Below are 20,798 nucleotides of genomic sequence, written 5' to 3'. Positions count from 1 at the left end.
GCCTTTTAAGAGCAAGCAACCCATTCTTTTTGCAGTCCGGGTTAAGGACGGATCTCTCTGTCCATCCTTCAAACGTGTTACAGGGGTCCCAAACGGACACATCTAATCCATCGCTCGATTGCTAATTACTCCTGCTCGTGGGACGAGCCAAAGAGTATTTAAAAACTATATTTTTCAGTACTGACGTTTAAACTGGGAGCTGACAAGCCGTTAAGCTGGCTGGGGGCTAGCGGTAGTTTCAGTCGAAAACATCTTTATTATTTCTATCATCGTCACCGTTGAAAATAATAAAGATCTTTTGGACTGAAACTCCCACCAGCCCCCAGCCAGCCAACTGCCCAATTCGTTGTTAATTACTACTACTTAATAACCGTAGTTCTATAGGATGGCATGCAACTCAAGTTCTGCTCAAAACAGGCCCATGGAAATTAATTAATTGACCGTACATTTAAAGGACTATGATGCTACTTTAAGAACAGTCTTGGCTTCCCCCAAGGAATCCTGGGAGATGTAGTTTGTTAAGGGCACTGAGAGGCGATATTCGCCTCTTGGAGCTGCTGTTTCCTAAATTCCCCGTGAAGAGGAAATAGCTTTTTAAACCACTCTGAGAATTTCAGTTCTGTGAGGGGAGTTAGGGAGGGGGAGTCTCCTAGCAACTTTCAGCAGCATTCCTAACAAACTACATTTCCCAGAATTTCTTGGGAGACACAGCTGCTGTTTAAAGTGGCATCAAAGCGCTTTAAATGTAGGGTGTGAATGTGGCCTGTCTTAGATCCATTCATTTCTACTGCTTCCCTTTTCAATGATAGGCCTGGTCTTGCCCATTGATCTTATACCATTCTGGGGAACCGGAAACCATTATTCAGCTTCAATGGGTCTACTCTAGGTAGGGCTGATGTTGGACCCGTAGAGGTGGTAACAAATAATGGGGAAGAGGGAAGCTAAAAGTTGACGTCAGAAAGGGAAATAGTGGAAGGGGAAGGAAGGAAGGAGGGAAGGAAGGAAGGAAGGAAGGAAGGAAGGAAGGAAGGAAGGAAGAGAGAGAGAAAGAAATCTCAGAAAGAATATGCATTAATTTAAATACAAGAGGAGAGGTCCTTGCCGAAAGCAGCTCCCATTTGAAAGCTGGACAGATGGGAGGGGTGAAGCTGATAAAAACTGGTGAAAAATTAGCATTTATTTCAGCTGCAAGCAACATTTCCAGAGAGGGATTGGCTCTGAGGGGTGGTGTCAGATATGAACTCATCAATGTGCATGGTTTGTTTGGGGTTTTTTTGGAACAAACCACCCCATTTCCATTAGCATTCACAGCGTATTTTATTTTATTTTTTAAAATCTTGACCCTTTCCTTCCGATTCAACCCAACACAGGACCGTATCCCGTTTTTACCGAGGCAAAGGGTTCCGTGCCGTGTATTTATTCCAGACACCGTTCCCTCAGATGTGGATGATTCCAGAAAGGATCGCATCAGGAAATTGCTGATACCCACCTCCCCCCACCCACCCCCCAACCGCCAGTCATTTATGCTATCGAAATCACGAGTGGAGGGGGACAGGAGAGAGAGAAAGAAAGAAAGAAAGAAAGAAAGAAAGAAAGAAAGAAAGAAAGAAAGAAAGAAAGAAAGAAAGAAAGAAAGAAAGAGGGAGCAGGTGCTTTGTAACGATGGCAACGGAAGAATATACTCCATGGTAACCACCCACTCATCTCCAATTTACCCATTGGGTTGCCATGGGAACATGCGCTGACATCATAACTTATCTCTATAAACAATGACCTGGAGACTTTGGCAAAGGAAAAGGAGAGAATAGAAGGGGGTGGGAAGGAAAGGTGTGTGTTTTTGGGGGGAGAGGAAGGAAATGTTCACAACAAAAGGTGAACCGGCAAGGTATTTGCTGAAGAAGATGTGTGTGTGTGCGTGGGTCGGTTTGTTTGTGTTTCACAAAAATCAGCTCGCAAAAACAAATTTGCTCCTAAGCCTCCGCTCCACCCCTCCAAACCCGCCCCCCATTTGGTTTTTGTCTGCGCTGATATGCCACACAAGTTTTGATCAGGCAAAACCAGCTTCCACCCTCCAGTCCTGTTGTGTGTGCAGATGACACGGTGTGGCAGAAGCGTGGGCCCTATAGGAGAATCCCCAGCCCCATGGGAGACGCTGTTCCACAGCCCCCGGTTTGTTTTGCTGATTTGGGGAATGGCGCGGCGGTGCTGTGGCTAAGCGCGACAGCCCTGGTTTGGGGGAAACAGGAGCCGAGCTGAGAGGTTCGCATGCAGCCAGCTCTGGGGTGGAGCGGAGGGGCCAGAGTAACTGAGCAAGGAGGTCCCTGCTGTGGGGCCAGTTCCTAGCGCCTGCGGAAAGGGAGCTTATATTCTCGGTGCCAGCTGGGTACCCTCTGGGTCGTCGCTCGCACCTCCCACTTCCTCCTGAGAGGGTCTCTGGCATCAGAAAAGACTCCTGGGCATGGGTAGGCAAACTAAGGCCTGGGGGCCGGATCTGGCCCAATCACCTTCTATTATTTTATTTTTAAAAATATTTTTATTAGGGATTCCAACATAACAATCTTAACAAAAATACATCATCCATATTATTTCCCTCCCATTCCCCCCCCCTAAAAAAGAAAAGAAATATTTTGTCTGCATGTGATAAAATTGTAAAGATCCTCAGTTTATCTATCTATATATTACCAATAAAGAATTTGTGAATGTTTATTCAAACGGCCCAATCACCTTCTAAATCCGGCCTGCGAACGGTCCGGGAATGAGTGCGTTTTTACATGAGTAGAATGTGTGCTTTTATTTAAAATGCATCTCTGGGTTATTTGTGGGGCATAGGAATTGGTTCTCTTTTTTTTTCATCTTCAAAATATAGTCCGGCCCCCCACAAGGTCTGAGGGACAGTGGACCGGCCCCCTGCTGAAAAAGTTTGCTGACCCCTGATCTTGGGAGCCCAACAAACAGCAACTCGCGTCTAGAAGGTCCCAGGTTCGGTCCCTGGTGCTCTTAAAAGGAGAATCAGGAAAGGTCCCCCAAAATCGGAGACTTTGCAAAACATTTGCTGGATGAACCAGCAGTTGAAGGTGGATTCCTGGGTGGTGGTCTCCCCGCTTGCAGTTGGGCAGGATGCGATGGGCAAATAAAACGGGCCCTCGCTGCATTTCGCCAAGAGCCAAACGCTCTCGCCCCATCGCTGGGCGAGCGCAGCAGCCGGGGGTCTCGACAAAAGACGGCAGGAGCTGAGAGCCACGAGGGGCTCAGGGAAATGGCAAGGGTGATGAAGATATGTTTGGTACTCAGGAGAGGCGAGTGTGTGTCTGTGTGTGAATAGAAGAATACAGGAAGTGTGCCGATAAGAAGAGAAGACTCCCTGGAAAAGACCCTGATGTTGGGGAAGATGGAGGGCACAAGGAGAAGGGGACGACGGAGGACGAGATGGGGGGACAGTGTTCTCGAAGCTCCCAGCATGAATCTGACCAAACTGCGGGAGGCAGTGGAAGACAGGAGGGCCTGGCGTGCTCTGGTCCAGGGGGTCACGAAGAGGCGGACACAACTAAACAACAACAACAACAACAACCATGTACCGAACCAAACCCTTGATCCATGTACCTCAGTATGGTCTACACGAGGCATGTCCAACTCCCAAGAGAATGCGATCTGAAGGTAAAAGGTAAAGGGACCATTAGGTCCAGTCGTGGCCGACTCTGGGGTTGCGGCACTCATCTCGCTTTATTGGCCGAGGGAGCTGGCGTACAGCTTCCGGGTCATGTGGCCAGCAGGACTAAGCCGCTTCTGGCGAACCAGAGCAGCGCACGGAAATGCCGTTTACCTTCCTGCCGGAGCGGTACCTATTTATCTACTTGCACTTTGAGGTGCTTTCGAACTGCTAGGTTGGCAGGAGCAGGGACTGAGCAACAGGAGCTCACCTTGTCGCAGGGATTCGAACCGCCAACCTTCTGATAGGCAAGTCCTAGGCTCTGTGGTTTAACCTACATCCGACTGCAATCTACTTCCACTATAAAAAAAACCTGGCAGTGATCTACCCATTGGAATGAAGCTATTGTTCTTCCCATCAGGAAAAAAAAAAGCAAGCACCTAGACCTCATGGTTTTGAATAAGTTAGGTGCTTACTCAGGGCCAGATTAAGCGATCTTGCATGGTGCTCCAAAACACATGTTTTTGAGCGTTGTGTCAAAAAAAGCACTTTTTTGTGTGGCCCCCCCCCCGCAATCATATCGGAAGATATGCTACATCCATGCACCCGTGAAAATTTCCTCTTTGAAATACTACTTATTTTTATAATTAATGTCTGGAAGTATGTATGTACAGCTGTGTCACAAAAAGTACCAAAGCAGTTTACAGCTATAAAACAGAAAAAACCCCATAAATTAGAAACCCTAAGAAAGAACTTTAAAACGCACAACATTTCGGAAAGGTGTATTCTTGACAGCCGGCGTTGGCCTAGTCAGAAAGGTTTTCAGCAGGCGTTTCAAAGTGGTCCCTGAAGGTCCCTGCAAGCCCCTAATTCTGGTTCCTGGAGAGGGCAGGCTCCAGATTTATTGAGCCAAACCCACACAGAAAGGGAAGAAAACGAAAGTCCGTCGTCGTCCCCCCGGCAGTTGTCTCCGCTGCTTGGAGACCCCCCTCCTGCCGGTGCCTCCGCGGGGGAGATTAAGGCGCGGATTACCCACATGGAGACACAGGTTTAATTTTCTTTGGCCATCTGTAGCTGACAAGCGACACGTTCCCTTTCTAGCAAGATGTGTGCATTATTTCACCCTTTATTCCCAGAAGCGAGGCAGAGGGAGATTTGGGGCAGGTTAAGGAATCTGCTACTAACACACACACTAACTTTCCATTTATATTAATTTTGTTTATGGAGTTTCTTTGTTCACTTTTCTTCAGCTGCCACGCTAGCAGTTTTCCTGATTTATTGGCATACGCAAAATATTTTTGTTTCATTCTTTTTATTTTCCAACTGATTTCCTCGTTAGGAACTTGATGCTATTGGACACTAACTTTCACACACACACACCCCGGCCAGCATGTCCAATGGTCAAGGAGGTGGAGCCTGTTGAGATCCAAAGGGCACCACTTCTCTGCCACGGGTGTAAACCCTTCCTTGGGCATAAAGTCCTATCCCCCAAGAAAATAAGTAGGACTTTATTCTGAGCTTCTCTCTCTCCCTGTCCAAAAGTGTAACAAACAAATAAATCCGAGGGCAAAATGTTCCTGCGCATGCACAGATGGCTTTGGGCTGTTTCCAATCACATTCATAGTAGATCCATCGATATTAATGGAAAAGTAGAGACAACACCTTGCCAACAAAGGTCTGTATAGTAAAAGCTATGGTTTTCCCAGTAGTGATGTATGGAAGTGAGAGCTGGACCATAAAGAAGGCTGATCGCCGAATAATGGATGCTTTTGAATTCTGGTGCTGGAGGAGACTCTTGAGAGTCCCATGGACTGCAAGAAGATCAAACCTCTCCATTCTGAAGGAAATCAGCCCTGAGTGCTCACTGGAAGAACAGATCCTGAAGATGAGGCTCCAAGACTTTGGCCCCCTCATGAGAAGAGAAGACTCCCTGGAAAAGACCCTGATGTTGGGAAAGATGGAGGGCACAAGGAGAAGGGGACGACGGAGGACCAGATGGTGGGACAGTGTTCTTGAAGCTACGAACATGAGGGAGGCAGTGGAAGACAGGAGTGCCTGGCGTGCTCTGGTCCATGGGGTCACAAAGAGGCAGACACAACTAAACGACAACAATGGAACAACGTCGGAACAGCAAATGTCCCATATGGTCCAGCCTCCTGCGAACCAGATACCTCGTGGGGGAGAACCTGCAAGTGGGACCCGAGTGCGAGAACATCCTCCCCTTCCAGGAAATGGTACTGTGAAGCAGCTCAAACTGTGGAACTCACTGCTGCAGAAGGCCAGTGATGGCCATCCCACCTTTCTCTCCTGAGGAGTAAATAGTTCACTCCCTTCCTCGGTTAATCCCTACAACGACCCTGCAAGGTAGGTTAAGACGAGCAGGCATAGGCAAACTCAGCCCTTCAGATGTTTTTGGGACTACAACTCCCATCAACCCTGACCACTGGTCCTGTTAGCTAGGGATGATGGGAGTTGTAGTCCTCCCAAAACATCTGGAGGGCCGAGTTTGCCCATGCTTGGTTAAGAGGCTATGACTGACTCCATGGTCACGCAGTGAGCTTCCTGACTGAGGGAGGATTTGAACCCGGACCTCCCAGGTCCTAGTCCAACGCTCTAACCGCAAGCCACATGGGCTTCCTAGATTACTTCTGCTCCGGGGCAGCTATATAAATTAAGGAGGTTAATAAATATAGGGAAAGCACTTAGAGAAGCATCTCAAATATTTCCCTGGATTGATTTATTTGACGTGTTGTAAACCACTTTGAGATTTTTCCTTTGAAATATATAGCAGCATAGAAAATAATAATAATAATAATAATAATAATAATAATAATAATAATGTTTTAAAAGACGATTAGACAAATGCACTGAGGATAAGGCTATTAGCAGCTATTAGGCACGATGGCTCCACAGTGCCCGACCAGATCCCTTTGGGAAACGTGGAAACAGGATCGAGCCCAAAAGCACCTCAACTTCCTGCCTGCCAACTTCGAAATTCACACTTCAGAAGAGAAGAAGAAGAAGAGTTTGGATTTGATATCCCGCTTTATCACTACCCGAAGGAGTCTCAAAGCGGCTAACATTCTCCTTTCCCTTCCTCCCCCACAACAAACACTCTGTGAGGTGAGTGGGGCTGAGAGACTTCAGAGAAGTGTGACTGGTCCAAGGCCACCCAGCATGTGGAGGAGCGGGGAAGCGAACCCGGTTCACCAGATTACGAGACTACCGCTCTTAACCACTACACCACACTGGCTCACCAGATTTTGCAATGCAAAGATCTCCAGCTGCTGGGCAATGTGTTCAAGAATTCATATAATAGGACAAAACTGTGCACAAAAGTACACACATGGCTGAAAAGAACAGGGGAAAATGTATTGGAGGAGGGGATGACTATGCAAAAATGGATGTCCTGGGCAAAGTTGCATAACACCCCCCCCCCAAAATGTGTGTATTAGAATAAGTTCGCACAGAACTGTTGATGAATTCTCACGAGGAGCTGCGATTCGCAAACTGAGGCGGAAACTGGGAGAAGTGAAGGCGAATTTGGAGAAGTGAGAAACGGAGAGAATCCGATGTCGACAGATCCACCCGTTCCCAGCTATAATATAAATAGAATAGAAATAAACAGGGCTGCTTCTTGCTCCAGAGAAATCCCAAATGATTAGTTGGAGGGATTGTGGGGTTGGAACACCTCCCCGAAGGAGAAAGGCAGACACATTTGGGACCTTGCTTAGTGATCCTTGGGATCGCCACATGAAAGGAACTCAGAAATAAGAGAGGGGGGTTGGGAGGCCTAGAGGTCTGCTGCCGGTCAGAGTCTGGCACTGCAAGTCCAGATGGCCGGGACTAAGGGCAGCCTCACGGATATTCAAATTATTTCCTCCTGGACCTGCCTCTGCCGTCCCCCCCCCTTAAAGAATAGCAAACGTCACAGCTCCCCTTTTTGCCACGGAGGCTCCAAATCGATCTGGCTGGGTCTTGAAGCTCTGGGATCGCTTGATCCCTGGATATTTTCGGTGCAGTGACCTGTCACCTCTCTCCCTCTCCGGAGCCGTTTACCTCGAATGGCGTATGGCCCTCCCTCGGCCACCGATACTAAACAAACAGCAGGCTGCTCATCCCCCACCAACGCAGCCCACAGTAATGCGCCGGCCATGCACAGCATTCTGGGATCTAAGGAGATTTGGGATTGGGCAGGATAATCCCTGGATTTAGGCCTGGCGGAGCCGAGGCAAAGCGTGTTGCGTTGGGGGCAGGGAGGGGCCCGGGAAGCCGGCTTAGAGCAGTTGGCACCCAGATAAATGCCTTCTGATCTCAGGCGAGAGTGCCGTGCCCTTCCTTCGAAGCGAAGAGACGGGAAACGAGAGCGAAAATCTCACCCACCACCATCTTGCGTGGGGAGTGAGACCTTGCGCAAGGAGCGCCGTTCGAGGTGAATTGGGGCCAACGAGGGCTGAGCCCAGGCCTTGACAAGGGACACAATTTCTTTACTTTTTCTTTCTTTTTTTAAGCATAAAATGGTCCTGGTTTTAATGGTCCTCAGTGGCGCTGTGGGTTAAACCACAGAGCCTAGGACTTGCTGATCGGAAGGTCAGCAGTTCGAATCCCCGTGATGGGGTGAGCTCCCGTTGCTCGGTCCCAGCTCCTGCCAACCTAGCAGTTTGAAAGCACACCAGTGAAAGTAGATAAATAGGTACCGCTCTGGCGGGAAGGTAAACGGCGTTTCTGTGCGCTGCTCTGGTTTGCCAGAAGCGGCTTAGTCATGCTGGCCACATGACCCGGAAGCTGTACGCCGGCTCCCTCAGCCAGTACAGCGAGATGAGCGCCGCAACCCCAGTCGGCCACAACTCGACCTAACAGTCAGGGGTCCCTTTACCTTTTATTGTTTTAATGAGTTAATTTGGTTCTGATAGTCATGCTAGTTGTTTCAACCTTCAAAAAGTGGAAAGTTGGAAAGGGGAGATTGTGGTAGCTGGCCTGCTTCTTGGGAGAAAAGCAGTGACAAACCTAGACAGCATCTTAAAAAGCAGAGAATTCACCTTGCCGACAAAGGTCTGTATAGTAAAAGCTATGGTTTTCCCAGTAGTGATGTATGGAAGTGAGAGCTGGACCATAAAGAAGGCTGATCGCCGAAGAATGGATGCTTTTGAATTCTGGTGCTGGAGGAGACTCTGGAGAGTCCCATGGACTGCAAGAAGATCCAACCTCTCCATTCTGAAGGAAATCAGCCCTGAGTGCTCACTGGAAGGACAGATCCTGAAGCTGAGGCTCCAAGACTTTGGCCACCTCCTGAGAAGAGAAGACTCCCTGGAAAAGACCCACCCGTTCGAGTTGAACGAGGGCTGAGCCGAGGCCTTGACAAGAGAGACAATTTCATCCACCAAATTTCACCCCAAGTGACATTTCAAAGCCGGTTTGGTGGTTCCTAATGAGGAGGTCCAATCAAGAGCTTCCAAGGACAACAGAAAGCTTTTCGCTAATAATAATAATAATAATAATAATAATAATAATAATAATAATAATAATAATTTATTTGTACCCCGCCCATCTGGCTGGGTTTCCCCAGCCACTCTGGGCGGCTTCCAACAAAGATTAAAAATACGTTAAAATGTCACACGTTAAAAACTTCCCTGAACTGGGCTGCCTTCAGATGTCTTCTAAAAGTTTGGTAGTTGTTTATCTCTTTGACATCTGACAGGAGGGGTTTCCACAGGGCAGGTGCCACCACCGAGAAGGCCCTCTGCCTGGTTCCCTGTAGCTTTGCTTCTCGCAATGAGGGAACCGCCAGAAGGCCCTCGGTGCTGGACCTCAGGGTCCAGGCAGAACAATGGGGGTGGAGACGCTCCTTCAGGTCTACTGGACCAAGGCCATTTAGGGCTTTCAAGGTCAGCACCAACACTTTGAATTGTGCTCGGAAACATACTTCCGAAATGTTCAGCTCAGATGCCCGCGAGTTGCAAGAGCGGGAGACAAGCAAAAGCCCTTTTCCCCCACTCTGCGTGGATAAACTGCAGCCACCAGAATTCTCCCCTCCTGCAAAACCGCTAACCCCAAAGAGGCCTGAGTGGGGTGGAGAGATATGGGGTGTGTGTGGGGGAAGCAGAGCTCTCGCCTTCTGTGCCCGGTTCCTAAGGAAAACAGACGCGGATATCAACCCAGACACAAAACCCTTCTGGGACACAGATGCTATTCCCACAAGGCAAAAGGCAGACGCATCGCCACTGCTTCTCCCGACGGACCCTCCTGCTATTGTCAGCTCAGCCCCCCACAGCTCGGCGCACCTGCCCCCCTTTTCCACCCCCCCTCTCCACCCCCCTTCTTCCCTGCCATGAGCTGCCCTGGACGGTGTTTACCTGGCAACGGTGCTTTCTCGAGCTGCCGGTTTCCTAGCAACCGAGCAGCCAGGTGACGCCGCCGTACCAGGAGCAAAGTGGGAGATATTTATAACAGATGTTTCCAGATACGTCCCTGAACAAAAGCGAGGACCGGGAGGGAGATGGAAAGCAAGGAAGCCAGACCAGGGTGCCAGATATATATATATTTCTACAGTTCCACAGAAATAAATAATTCCCCCCCCTCCGTTAAATTCTGCCACCAGTTATCATTTGCACGGTTTTCATCCTGAAATCGACGTACTGTGAGGGGGCGACGCTTGTCAATTTCAGTTTCTATCCATTTTTCACACACCCCCCATCTGAAGTTTGCTTCGCCACCTTTCCGCCTCATTTGGCGCTTCTTCTTTTAATTTAAAAAGTCAGCATTTCTGTTTCTCCTCACATGCCCTTTTCCGAATGCAGTTTTGCTTAACGTCTACATTTCCTTTTTTGCAGGCGGTCTCCCTTCACAGAGAGCGTCGTCATAATTTTTCACTCGCAGCTGCATTTTTGTGCACGCTGCCTGCTAACAATATTCATATTTTGTGTGTCTGTGTGTATTGGAGAACTGCATCACAATCTGGAAAAGTGCAAATTTCACAGGGTTTCGGTTCTCGCCTTTTCTGGAGAAGGGGATTAAAATGCAAGGAGAGTCCTGCTAAATGAGGCGAGTGACCCATCTAGTCCAGGACTCACAGGGGCCAGCCAGGGGCCCCGCTGGGCAGCCTGAGCAGGGCCCGAGTGCGAAAACAGCCCTCTCCCCTCCTGTGGTTTCCACCAAGGGGTATTCAGAAGCGTCGCTGCCTCCGACCGTGGAGGCTGTAGCCATCGTCGGAGAAACAAAAAGTTGGGAAGAGCTGTTGCCAAACTCGCCTTGCTTTTGGGCTTCCCAGAGGCATTTGATTGGCCAACTATAGGGAAGAGGAAACTGGACTAGATGAAGATTTCTGGTCTGAGCCAGATGGCTTCTTCGCTGGAAGGGGTGCCTGAGGGCTGCTTTGCCCTCTTAGCCAACCCTCCAGGGAGTGGGAGGTGGGGTGCAGTGGGTGCATGCCAGTGGAGGGCACATGGCCAAGATAAATATGGGCACTGCCACCTACATGAGCACAATTCAAAGTGTTGGTGCTGACCTTGAAAGCCCTAAATGGCCTTGGTCCAGTAGACCTGAAGGAGCGTCTCCACCCCCATCGTTCAGGCTGGACACTGAGATCCAGCTCTGAGGGCCTTTCTGGCGGTTCCCTCCCTGCAAGAAGCGATGTTACAGGGCCTTCTCAGTGGTGGCGCCCTCCCAGCAGATGTCAAGGAAATAAACAACTATCTGACTTTTAGAAGACATCTGAAGGCAGCCCTGTTTAGGGAAGTTTTTAATGTGATGCTGTATTGTTTTTAATACAGTGGTACCTCGGGTTATATACACTTCAGGTTACAGACTCCGCTAACCCAGAAATAGTACCTCGGGTTAAGAACTTTGCTTCAGGATGAGAACAGAAATCGCACGGCGGCACCAGGAGGCCCCGTTAGCTAAAGTGGTGCTTCAGGTTAAGAACAGTTTCAGGTTAAGAACGGACCTCCAGAACGAATTAAGTACTTAACCCGAGGTACCACTGTATTCAGTTGGAAGCCGCCCAGAGTGGCTGGGGAAACCCAGCCAGATGGGCAGGGTATGACTAAATAAAATAAAATTATTCTTATTCTTATTATTATTACTACACACACAAACCTGTGGGGCAGATGGAGAGGCTCTGGTGCCTGCTTGTGACCTGTGGGTCAGCAGTCTCTCCTCTCTGGTGAAAGGGCCGGAGTACAGCTAGCCAACGCTATGCCCTCCCATTGTTGTCGGACTACAACTCCCATCATCCCTGATCACCGGTCAAATCAGGTGGTGCTGATGGAAGTTCAGAGTCCAACAATGACTTGAGGGCACCACAGGGACTAGAAAACTTGCTGCGTTGAAAGCTTACAAACTGAAGCCTCTACCACGTTCCACACTGTCCCTGTGGAATCCCAGTATACAGACATTTGGGGTGTAATAAATCTGTCAGTTTCGAGTTTCTGTTTCTCACTTTTCCTATCTTTAAATCCGGCTCTTCCCATTTCCATGGCGATTTGCACTGAAGAAAATCTTCATGAAAACTCGTCAGAGCTTTAGTGTGGTTTCCTCCCAATAAACACATTTTTGAAGGGAGCTCTGACTAACGCACACCATTCTATGAGCCATTTCCCCACATGTAACACATTTTTTATAATACATTCAATATTTTCACCGACACACCCGTTTTTATAATAGATGCATTTTTGTGTAAAAGCTGCTTGGCTGGAGAACGGCGAGGTAAAATCTGCCCTTTTAAATGTGTTGAGGGAAGGGGCAGGGATTTTTGGTTTTGTCCTGTTCTTATTTTTATTACGAATTTTGTGCTTTTCTCTTGTAATTTTATGTTGTGAGCTGCCCTGAGATGAAGGGCGGTATGTCAACTTTAATAATAATAATAATAATAATAATAATAATAATAATAATAATAATAATAATAATTTTTTGAAGGATGGTTCCTCATTGTTTCACACAGTGCGAACGTGATAAACTCATCACAGGATAGGAACCAAAGATAATTTCCTTCAGCAGCTCTCACACACCTTAGAAAGGAATGTAAGCTCTTTTTATATGCAATAACAGCAGCAAGAATATTACTGGCCCAAAAATGGAAGCAAGAATATAAGCTCTTTTTATATGCAATAACAGCAGCAAGAATATTACTGGCCCAAAAATGGAAGCAAGAAGAATTACCGACGATTGAAGAATGGAGGATGAAGTTAATGGACTATGCAGAATTAGATAAACTAATAGGAAGGATTCAAAACCGGCGGGAACATAAATTCACAGAAGACTGGAGTAAATTTACGGACTATTTGAAATGTATTTGTGAAGATCAGACGACGTTTGTAGGTTTGCAAGAAGTTTTGTGAGGAGTATGATTGGAAGTTATGAATTCTGGTGTGGAGGAGACTCTGGAGAGTTCCATGGACTGCAAGAAGATCAAACCTCTCCATTCTGAAGGAAATCAGCCCTGAGTGCTCACTGGAAGGACAGATCCAGAAGCTGAGGCTCCAAGACTTTGGCCACCTCCTGAGAAGAGAAGACTCCCTGGAAACGACCCTGATGTTGGGAAAGATGGAGGGCACAAGGAGAAGGGGACGACAGAGGACAAGATGGTGGGACAGTGTTCTCAAAGCTAGTAAAATGAGTCTGACCAAACTGCGGGAGGCAGTGGAAGACAGGAGTGCCTGGCGTGCTCTGGTCCAGGGGGTCACAAAGAGGTGGACACGACTAAACGACTAAACAACAACAATGATTGGAAGTATTGCAAAAATGGAGAAGGGGGAGGATGATTTGTTAAGAGATGTAAAGGCAAGATAAACTTAAGAAATGCATAAGAAGTGGTTAAAACGGTGGAACATCAGAGGTGCTGATGGAAGTCTAAAATGATGGTATCAGTGATAAGTTTTGTGGTACAATTTATAATTTATATGTTAAAATCAGAACTTGTCAAGAATGTATAACTTGCTGTTGAAATGGAACACTCAGGATGAAATGGTAAAATCTGCTATGATTAAATGGGCACAAGATGTTGGACATAGCATAATGATGGCTGACTGGGAACTGTTATGGACCACAGGTATGAAATTTACGGCATGTAATGCTCTAAGAGAGAATTTAATGAAAATGATTTACAGGTGGTACATGACACCAGTCAAGCTTGCAAAATTTTATAATTTACCTGACAATAAATGTTGGAAATGTAATGAGACTGAAGGTACATTCTTTCACCTTTGGTGGACATGCCCAAGGATTAAGACAAAAAGAAAATCAATAATATATATATATATTTTAAAAAGCAGCTCTCACACACCGTAACCGTAGCTGAAAGGATGGGCACAGGTGAAAAGCAAGAGGCAGGTGACTGCTATGGTCAGGGCCTCAGGCCCCGCCAGAACAAAGGTAGCAACTGTAGTTCCTATTCAGACATCAGGCGAAACACCTGCCCTTTGAACGTGTTACTGTTCTGCCTCCTCCCTCGCTTAGCAGGTGCTAGGAAACCAGGTGTAAGGGAGATAGATGGAAAAGCAAGTGCCGTCTCCCATTCCCCCCCAAAAATAAATAAGGCAAGGTGTGCAGAGGCAGAGCTGGAACTCCCAAACGCATATAACACCTGCTGTTTTGCCAACGCGTAAAGAACAAAAGGCTGCGAAAGAGAAAAAACCGCTGATACGAGTTCAGGCCTGAAGACTGTGATGCAGAGAGGGTATCCTTGTGCATGTGCAGAGCGCCTTCCCTGCATTCGTGGAAAATGATATACAAAATGCAATTGCTATATTAATTTTATTAACAGAGTTCCTTTGTTCACTTTTCTTCAACGGCCATGCTAGCTGTTTTCCTGATTTATTGGCACGCTAGAAATATTTTTGTTTCATTCTTTTTATTTTCCAGCTGAGTCCCTCATTCATTATCACAGAATAGATGGCTGGACAGTGTTCTCAAAGCTACCAGCATGAGGGAGGCAGTGGAAGACAGGAGTGCCTGGCATGCTCTGGTCCAGGGGGTCACGAAGAGTTGGGCACAACTAATCAACTAAACAACAACAACAATCCTCCAGATTGGAAGTGAGAGCTGGACCATAATGAAGGCTGATCGCCAAAGAATGGATGCTTTTGAATTCTGGTGCTGGAGGAGACTCTTGAGAGTCCCATGGACTGCAAGAAGATCCAACCTCTCCATTCTGAAGGAAATCAGCCCTCAGTGCTCACTGGAAGGACAGATCCCAAAGCTGAGGCTCCAAGACTTTGGCCACCTCATGAGAAGAGAAGACTCCCTGGAAAAGACCCTGATGTTGGGAAAGATGGAGGGCACAAGGAGAAGGGGACGACAGAGGACGAGATGGTGGGACAGTGTTCTCGAAGCGACCAGCATGAGGGAGGCAGTGGAAGACAGGAGTGCCTGGTATGCTCTGGTCCAGGGGGTCATGAAGAATCGGACAAGACTAAACGACCAAACAACAACAACAAGGGGAGATCGCAGACAAAAGCTAGGCGTATTTGGAGAAATTTGCATTCAAATACAGTTGAATGTTCACGAAGGCTTCTAAAGAAAATCATAAACTGGCAGTGGAAATTTGGAGAACCGAACTTAACCCTGGGAAAGTGAGAGAAAATGAAATTGACCAATTTGCCCATTCCTAGAACTTCCATTTGCCAGAATCCTTGCTTTAAAAAAAAATAAAAACGACCCATTACAGATTATTAATGTTTTATCAGGTGTGTTTGATGAGGCTTCACTGGCTAACTGCTTTCATTTTCAGTCTCCTTAGTTATTTGGGCTTTTTAAAATAATAATGGAAAAAACGCCCAACGACCCAATATCTTGATGAGTTTTATTATTCTTAGCTGCCTCGGGGGATGTACAGAACAGCAGGGTAAACATCTTTTCCTAAGGAATAAGAATTCCTGTTTATTATTTATAAAGGTGCCTGAAGTCACTAGGGGCTGCCAAGTAATTAAACATAAAACTGGTTCCTGTCTGCAGGTTTTCAATCTAAGGGAAAGCGTCACAGCCCAGTGACGAAGCACCTGCTTTTCATGTAGGTCTTGGGTTCAAGTCCCTGGCATCTCCATGTAGAGATGGGAATGTTCCCAGCCCAAAACCCTGGAGAGCTGTTGCCAGTCCGTGTAGACAATATTGAGCTTGATGGACCAATGGCCTGATTCATTTTAAGGCAGCTTCCTAGGTTCCTGTGATTAAAATCCCACCCTTCCTCTCCTCTGCCCCGTAAAGGTAAAGGGACCCCTGACCATTAGGTCCAGTCGTGGCCGACTCTGGGGTTGTGGCACTCATCTCGCTTTATTGGCCGAGGGAGCTGGCGCCCAGCTTCCAGGTCATGTGGCCAGCATGACTAAGCCACTTCTGGCGAGCCAGAGCAGCGCACAGAAACGCCATTTACCTTCCCGCCAGAGCGGTACCTATTTATCTACTTGCTCTGGTGTGCTTTCGAACTGCTAGGTTGGCAGGAGCAGGGACTGAACAACGGGAGCTCACCCCATCACGGGGATTTGAACCGCTGACCTTCTGATCGGCAAGTCCTAGGCTCTGTGGTTTAGACCAGTGTTTCCCAACCGGTGTTCCGCGGCACACGAGTGTGCCGTGAGACGTTGCCTCGTGTGCCGCGAGATGCCTGGAGGGAGGCGGGCGAGTCGGGCGGCGAGAGGCGGGGCGGCGGCGGCGAGGAGAGGCCGCGCCTCCTGCTGCTGCCTGGCGCTCCTCCTCGCAGCCGGCAGCGCTGCCTGGGCGCCTCCGCGCGACTCTGCCTCGCTGGGTTTGGTCTCCCAGCAGAGACGGGTCACACGCGCCCCTCCCTCCCTCCCTCAGCCTGCGCGGAGGGAGAGCCAGAGAGAGGCATCGCTCCTGCGCGGCGGGAGAGGGAGCAGCCGGAGCGATGCCCCAAACGAACGCATGGGACCGGAGGGGAAATCCTCTCCGAGGCGGATTGAGCGCAGCTGAGAGAAGCCTTTCGAGGAGCTGCCGTGTCCCCTGGAAACCCCCTTCCCAGCTCTGCCTCAGCCGCCGCCGCCTCAGTTGCCGCCGTCCCTCAGTCCCTCGCTCTGCTGCCTCCTCCCACCCCCAAAGCTTGGAGGTTCCCCAGCAAGGGGGAGGGAAAAAACTTTCACTTTTGTGCGTCCCTCCCGGCGTGACGCTGCGCGCTGACGTCACGGGGCGGGGCTTTAATGGTGGTGTGCCGCGAGATTTTTTTTCAGTAAACAGGTGTGCCGTTGCCCAAAAACGTTTGGGAAACACTGGTTTAGACCACAGTGCCACCCGTGTCCCTTACCTCTGCCCAGACGAACCTTTCCTGGCATCTGAAATGTTGCTGGACATCGGCAAAGATTATCTTGTTTACTGACTTCTGACGCCGCGTGTGTTTGCCAGTTGGAACCAGGCACTACAAAAGTGGCACTGGCGATTCAGACTAACGTCTGTACAAGGTAATATGCAACTAACTAACTTTATAACTTAAACCGCAACCAAACAAAGGCAAGATTTCTAAGGACCGCGTTCCCGCAGAACTTCTCCTTGTCTAAGCGAAGAGGTCTCTGTGTGAGAGAGAGAGTGAGGGAAAGAGAGAGGGTTTGAGTTGTCTTTCGAGGGAGACAACTGAGCCTGAATGCAGAGGCGAAATCTCAGGGAGAGTGCATTCCCCAACTGGCACCACACAGAGAAAAACGGCCATGTGGTTATTGCAAGAGAGACAGACAGACAGAGAGTGACCAGGAAGGCGTGTGTTTGTGTGCATAGGGCATAGCTGTCAACTTACAGATTTGAAAATAAGGGATCAGCAGCCAAAATAAGGGATTTTCCGGGCACAGGTATGTTCAATGTCTGAGCCCCTCCAAGCCAAAGGCAGAAAGCCCAGCCAGCAGCCAAACAAAGCCTCATCAATAGGGGACAGCAGTGGGACATGGCGCTGGGATAAGGGACTGTCCCGCCAAATAAGGGACACTTGACAGCTATTGCATAGGGGATGGATGGCAAGGTGAATCAGCAAACAGCACAAACAACTTACCCCGGGTAGCGTCTTCTGCTCGTGGAGAGCACTTTGGGCCTTGAGAGCTGACTCGCGGGCGCAGTAGGTCAGGAAGGCGCATCCTGGAAGAAAAAGAGGTGGGAATGTAATCTTCAGATTGTGGCATTTGTTCCGGAAAGAGGTAGCAGCCGCCACCGGCTTTAACAGGGGATTATAGTGGTACCTCGGGTTACAGACGCTTCAGGTTACAGACTCCGCTAACCCAGAAATAGTACCTCGGGTTAAGAACTTTGCTTCAGGATGAGAACGGAAATCGCGCAGTGGCAGAGGGAAGCCCAATTAGCTAAAGTGGTGCTTCAGGTTAAGAACAGTTTCAGGTTAAGAACGGACCTCCGGTACGAAAACAACACCTGGATGTACATTTCCAGAATACAAGATACAGTGGTACTTTGGGTTATAGATGCTTCAGGTTACAGATGCTTCATTCAGGTTACAGACTCTGCTAACCTAGAAATATTACCCCGGGTTAAGAACTTTGCTTCAGGATGAGAACAGAAATCGTGCAGCAGCAGCGGGAAGCCCCATAGCTAAAGTGGTACCTCAGCTTAAGAACAGTTTCAGGTTAAGAACGGACCTTCAGAACGAATTAAGTTCTTAACCCGAGGTACCACTGTAGACAAATTGTTGGAGGAGGAGAAGTCTGCCAGGGTCTACTTCTAGCCCACGATGGCTCGGTGATTGTCGGAGGCAGCTTGCCTCTTGAATCCTACTCGCTAGTAAACCAGGGTGGGGAAGGAGAGGTGCTGCACTGAAGTCCTGTTCGGGGGCTTCCCATCAAGGCATCTAAGTGGCCCCTGTAAGAAGAGGACATTGGGTCTAGGTGGGTCCCATTTGGACTGATTCACCCACAGGGCTCTTATTATGTACTAATGCTATCAAAGGCCTGTGGTGGGTGCAAGGCATCGCGCGCACACTAATAATAATAATAATAATAATAATAATAATAATAATAATAATAATAATTTATACCCTGCCCTCCCTGGCCAGAGCCTGGCTCAGGGCTGCTAACACCAGTAAAATTACAGTAAAAACATAATGGGGGGGAACCAATTTAAAATACAGGTTAAAATGCAATTTAAAATGCAGCCTCATTTTAAAAGTAGCCCATAGATCAAAACCATAAGGGGAGGAAAACAGGAGGGTCAGACTGAGTCCAAACCAAAGGCCAGGCGGAACAGCTCTGTCTTGCAGGCCCTGCGGAAAGATGTCAAATTCCGCAGGGCCCTAATCTCTTGTGACAGAGTGTTCCACCAAGTCGGGGCCAGTACTGAAAAGGCCCTGGTCCTAGTTGAGACCAATCTAACCACCTTGCGACCTGGGACCTCTGAAATGTTGTTATTTGTGGACCTTAAGGTCCTCCGCGGGACATACTAGGAGAGGCAGTCCCGTAGGTACAAGGGTCCTAGGCCATGTAGGGCTTTAAAGGTCAAAACCAGCACCTTAAACCTGACCCTGTACTCCACCATATCTGTCTCTATCCATATGTAAGCAACCCACAATCTCAGAGGAGGTTGGCACAACCAGTCAGCGAACTACAAAATCTACTGATCCGCCCATCTATCTAATTTAGATACGGCACGCCGGCTGAAGATCTCAGGGCGGTTCACAAGATAAAAATGCAAGATAAACACACAAACAAAGACCATTAGGAATGCTGGCCACGGGGAGTTGGATTCCAGCAGAATCTGTGAGGGCCTCACATTGCCCTCCCTTCTGCAAAGCTCCCATCTCCTGACTTCCCCTCCAATGCTCCGATGATGCCTCACTTTGCTGCCATTGCAAACTCCACAGTCACATGTTGTTTACTTCTCTTTATTGCTTTTAATTTAATTTTTATTGCAGCAATAAAGTATCAAAACCAGCAACACCATACAATTCTCTGACAAACCACCTTATGCAGTGTTGCACAATATATATATATATTTACAGGTGCAACGTTGTGTTTTATGGTTTTCAATCGTTTGCAAACTCCCGTTTCTCAACAAACCTATGCAGTGAGTGTCTTCCTCTGACTCTCATGTCCAGAACAAGATGAGACAGCAAAGCTCCTGTCCAAAGATGTTCGTGCCAGTTACGTCCTGAAGGCGGCCACTGCAAAAAGGCATTGCAATCTTCTGCCATCCTCTGACGCGTGGGTTTCGTTTCAATGGCAGAGTGTCAAACTATCACCTGGGGCACCAGGGTTGAAATTCTCACTCAGCCATGAAGGTCACTGGGTGACTCTGGACCAGATCCTGCCTTTCTCAGCCTGACCTACCTCATAGACGTGTTGTGAGGTGGAAAGAGGGGTGGGGAGAGCTGTGTACTCCACCTCAAGCTCTTCGAAGGAAAGGCGGGGTACAAAATTTTTTTGGGGACTTGGGTCTGGGTTACCTGAAAAAATTATCTCGCCCAAAAAACCTGCCCAGGTGCTAAGATCCTTGGGTATACTGATCCCATCAGTATTCAAGGCATGGGTGGTGGTCACACGAGAGAAAGAGAGAGAGAGAGAGAGAGAAGGAGGGATAGGAAGAGAGAGAGAGAGGGAGAGAGGAAGAGAGAGAGAGAGAGGGAGAGAGAGAGGGAGGGAGAGAGAGAGAGAAAGAGAGAGAGAGGGAGGGAGAGAGAGAGAGAAAGAGAGAGAGAAAGAAAGAAAGAGAAAGAGAGAGAAAGAGAGAGAGAGAGAGAGAGAGAGAGAGAGAGAGAGAGAGAGAGAGAGAGAGAGAGAGAGAGAGTGAGTCTTTTCTGTGACTGCTCCCAGGTTGTGGAATTCCCTCCCCAAAGGTGTCAGACTGTCTCCCTCTTTGTTATTTTCTCGCCTGCTGGCTAAAACCTCCCTGTCCAGACAGGCCTTTGGAAATTAGGCTTCTGTCAGGTCAAACTGGATATTAATTCTTGGTTCTAAAAACGTTTTAACTACAGTCATACTTCGGGTTAAATATGCTTCGGGTTGAGTGTTTTCAGGTTACGCTCTGCGGCAACCCGGAAGTAACGGAATGCGTTACTTCCAGGTTTCGCCGCTTGCGCATGCACATGCGCTCAAAATGATGTCACGCGCATGCACGGAAGCAGCGAGTCACAACCGATGCAGACATGGGTTATGTTCACTTCAGGATGCGTACGGGGCTCCGGAACGGATCCAGTTCGCATCCAGAGGTACCACTGTATTGT

General features: G+C 48.3%; 1 protein-coding gene across 3 annotated transcripts in view; it reads right to left on the bottom strand.

The window, feature by feature from the left end:
• Positions 1-20,798, bottom strand: part of CELF3 (CUGBP Elav-like family member 3) — an 84,586-nt gene that overhangs the window by 35,272 nt on the left and 28,516 nt on the right. For all 3 annotated transcript variants that reach the window (XR_014163479.1, XM_081891702.1, XM_081891703.1), the window contains exon 2: positions 17,628-17,710. Coding sequence is in view for 2 of the 3 variants with exons in the window: in XM_081891702.1 (XP_081747828.1) it covers positions 17,628-17,710 (83 nt within the window). In the remaining variant the exon portion in view is untranslated. The remainder of the gene's footprint in view (positions 1-17,627; positions 17,711-20,798) is intronic.

This window comes from Podarcis melisellensis (assembly GCF_964234715.1).
Source record: "Podarcis melisellensis genome assembly, chromosome: 16".
In the NCBI taxonomy this organism is placed as follows: Eukaryota; Metazoa; Chordata; class Lepidosauria; order Squamata; family Lacertidae; genus Podarcis; species Podarcis melisellensis.
Note: the sequence above shows the minus strand (reverse complement) of the source record. Positions and strands in the feature narration are given on the sequence as shown.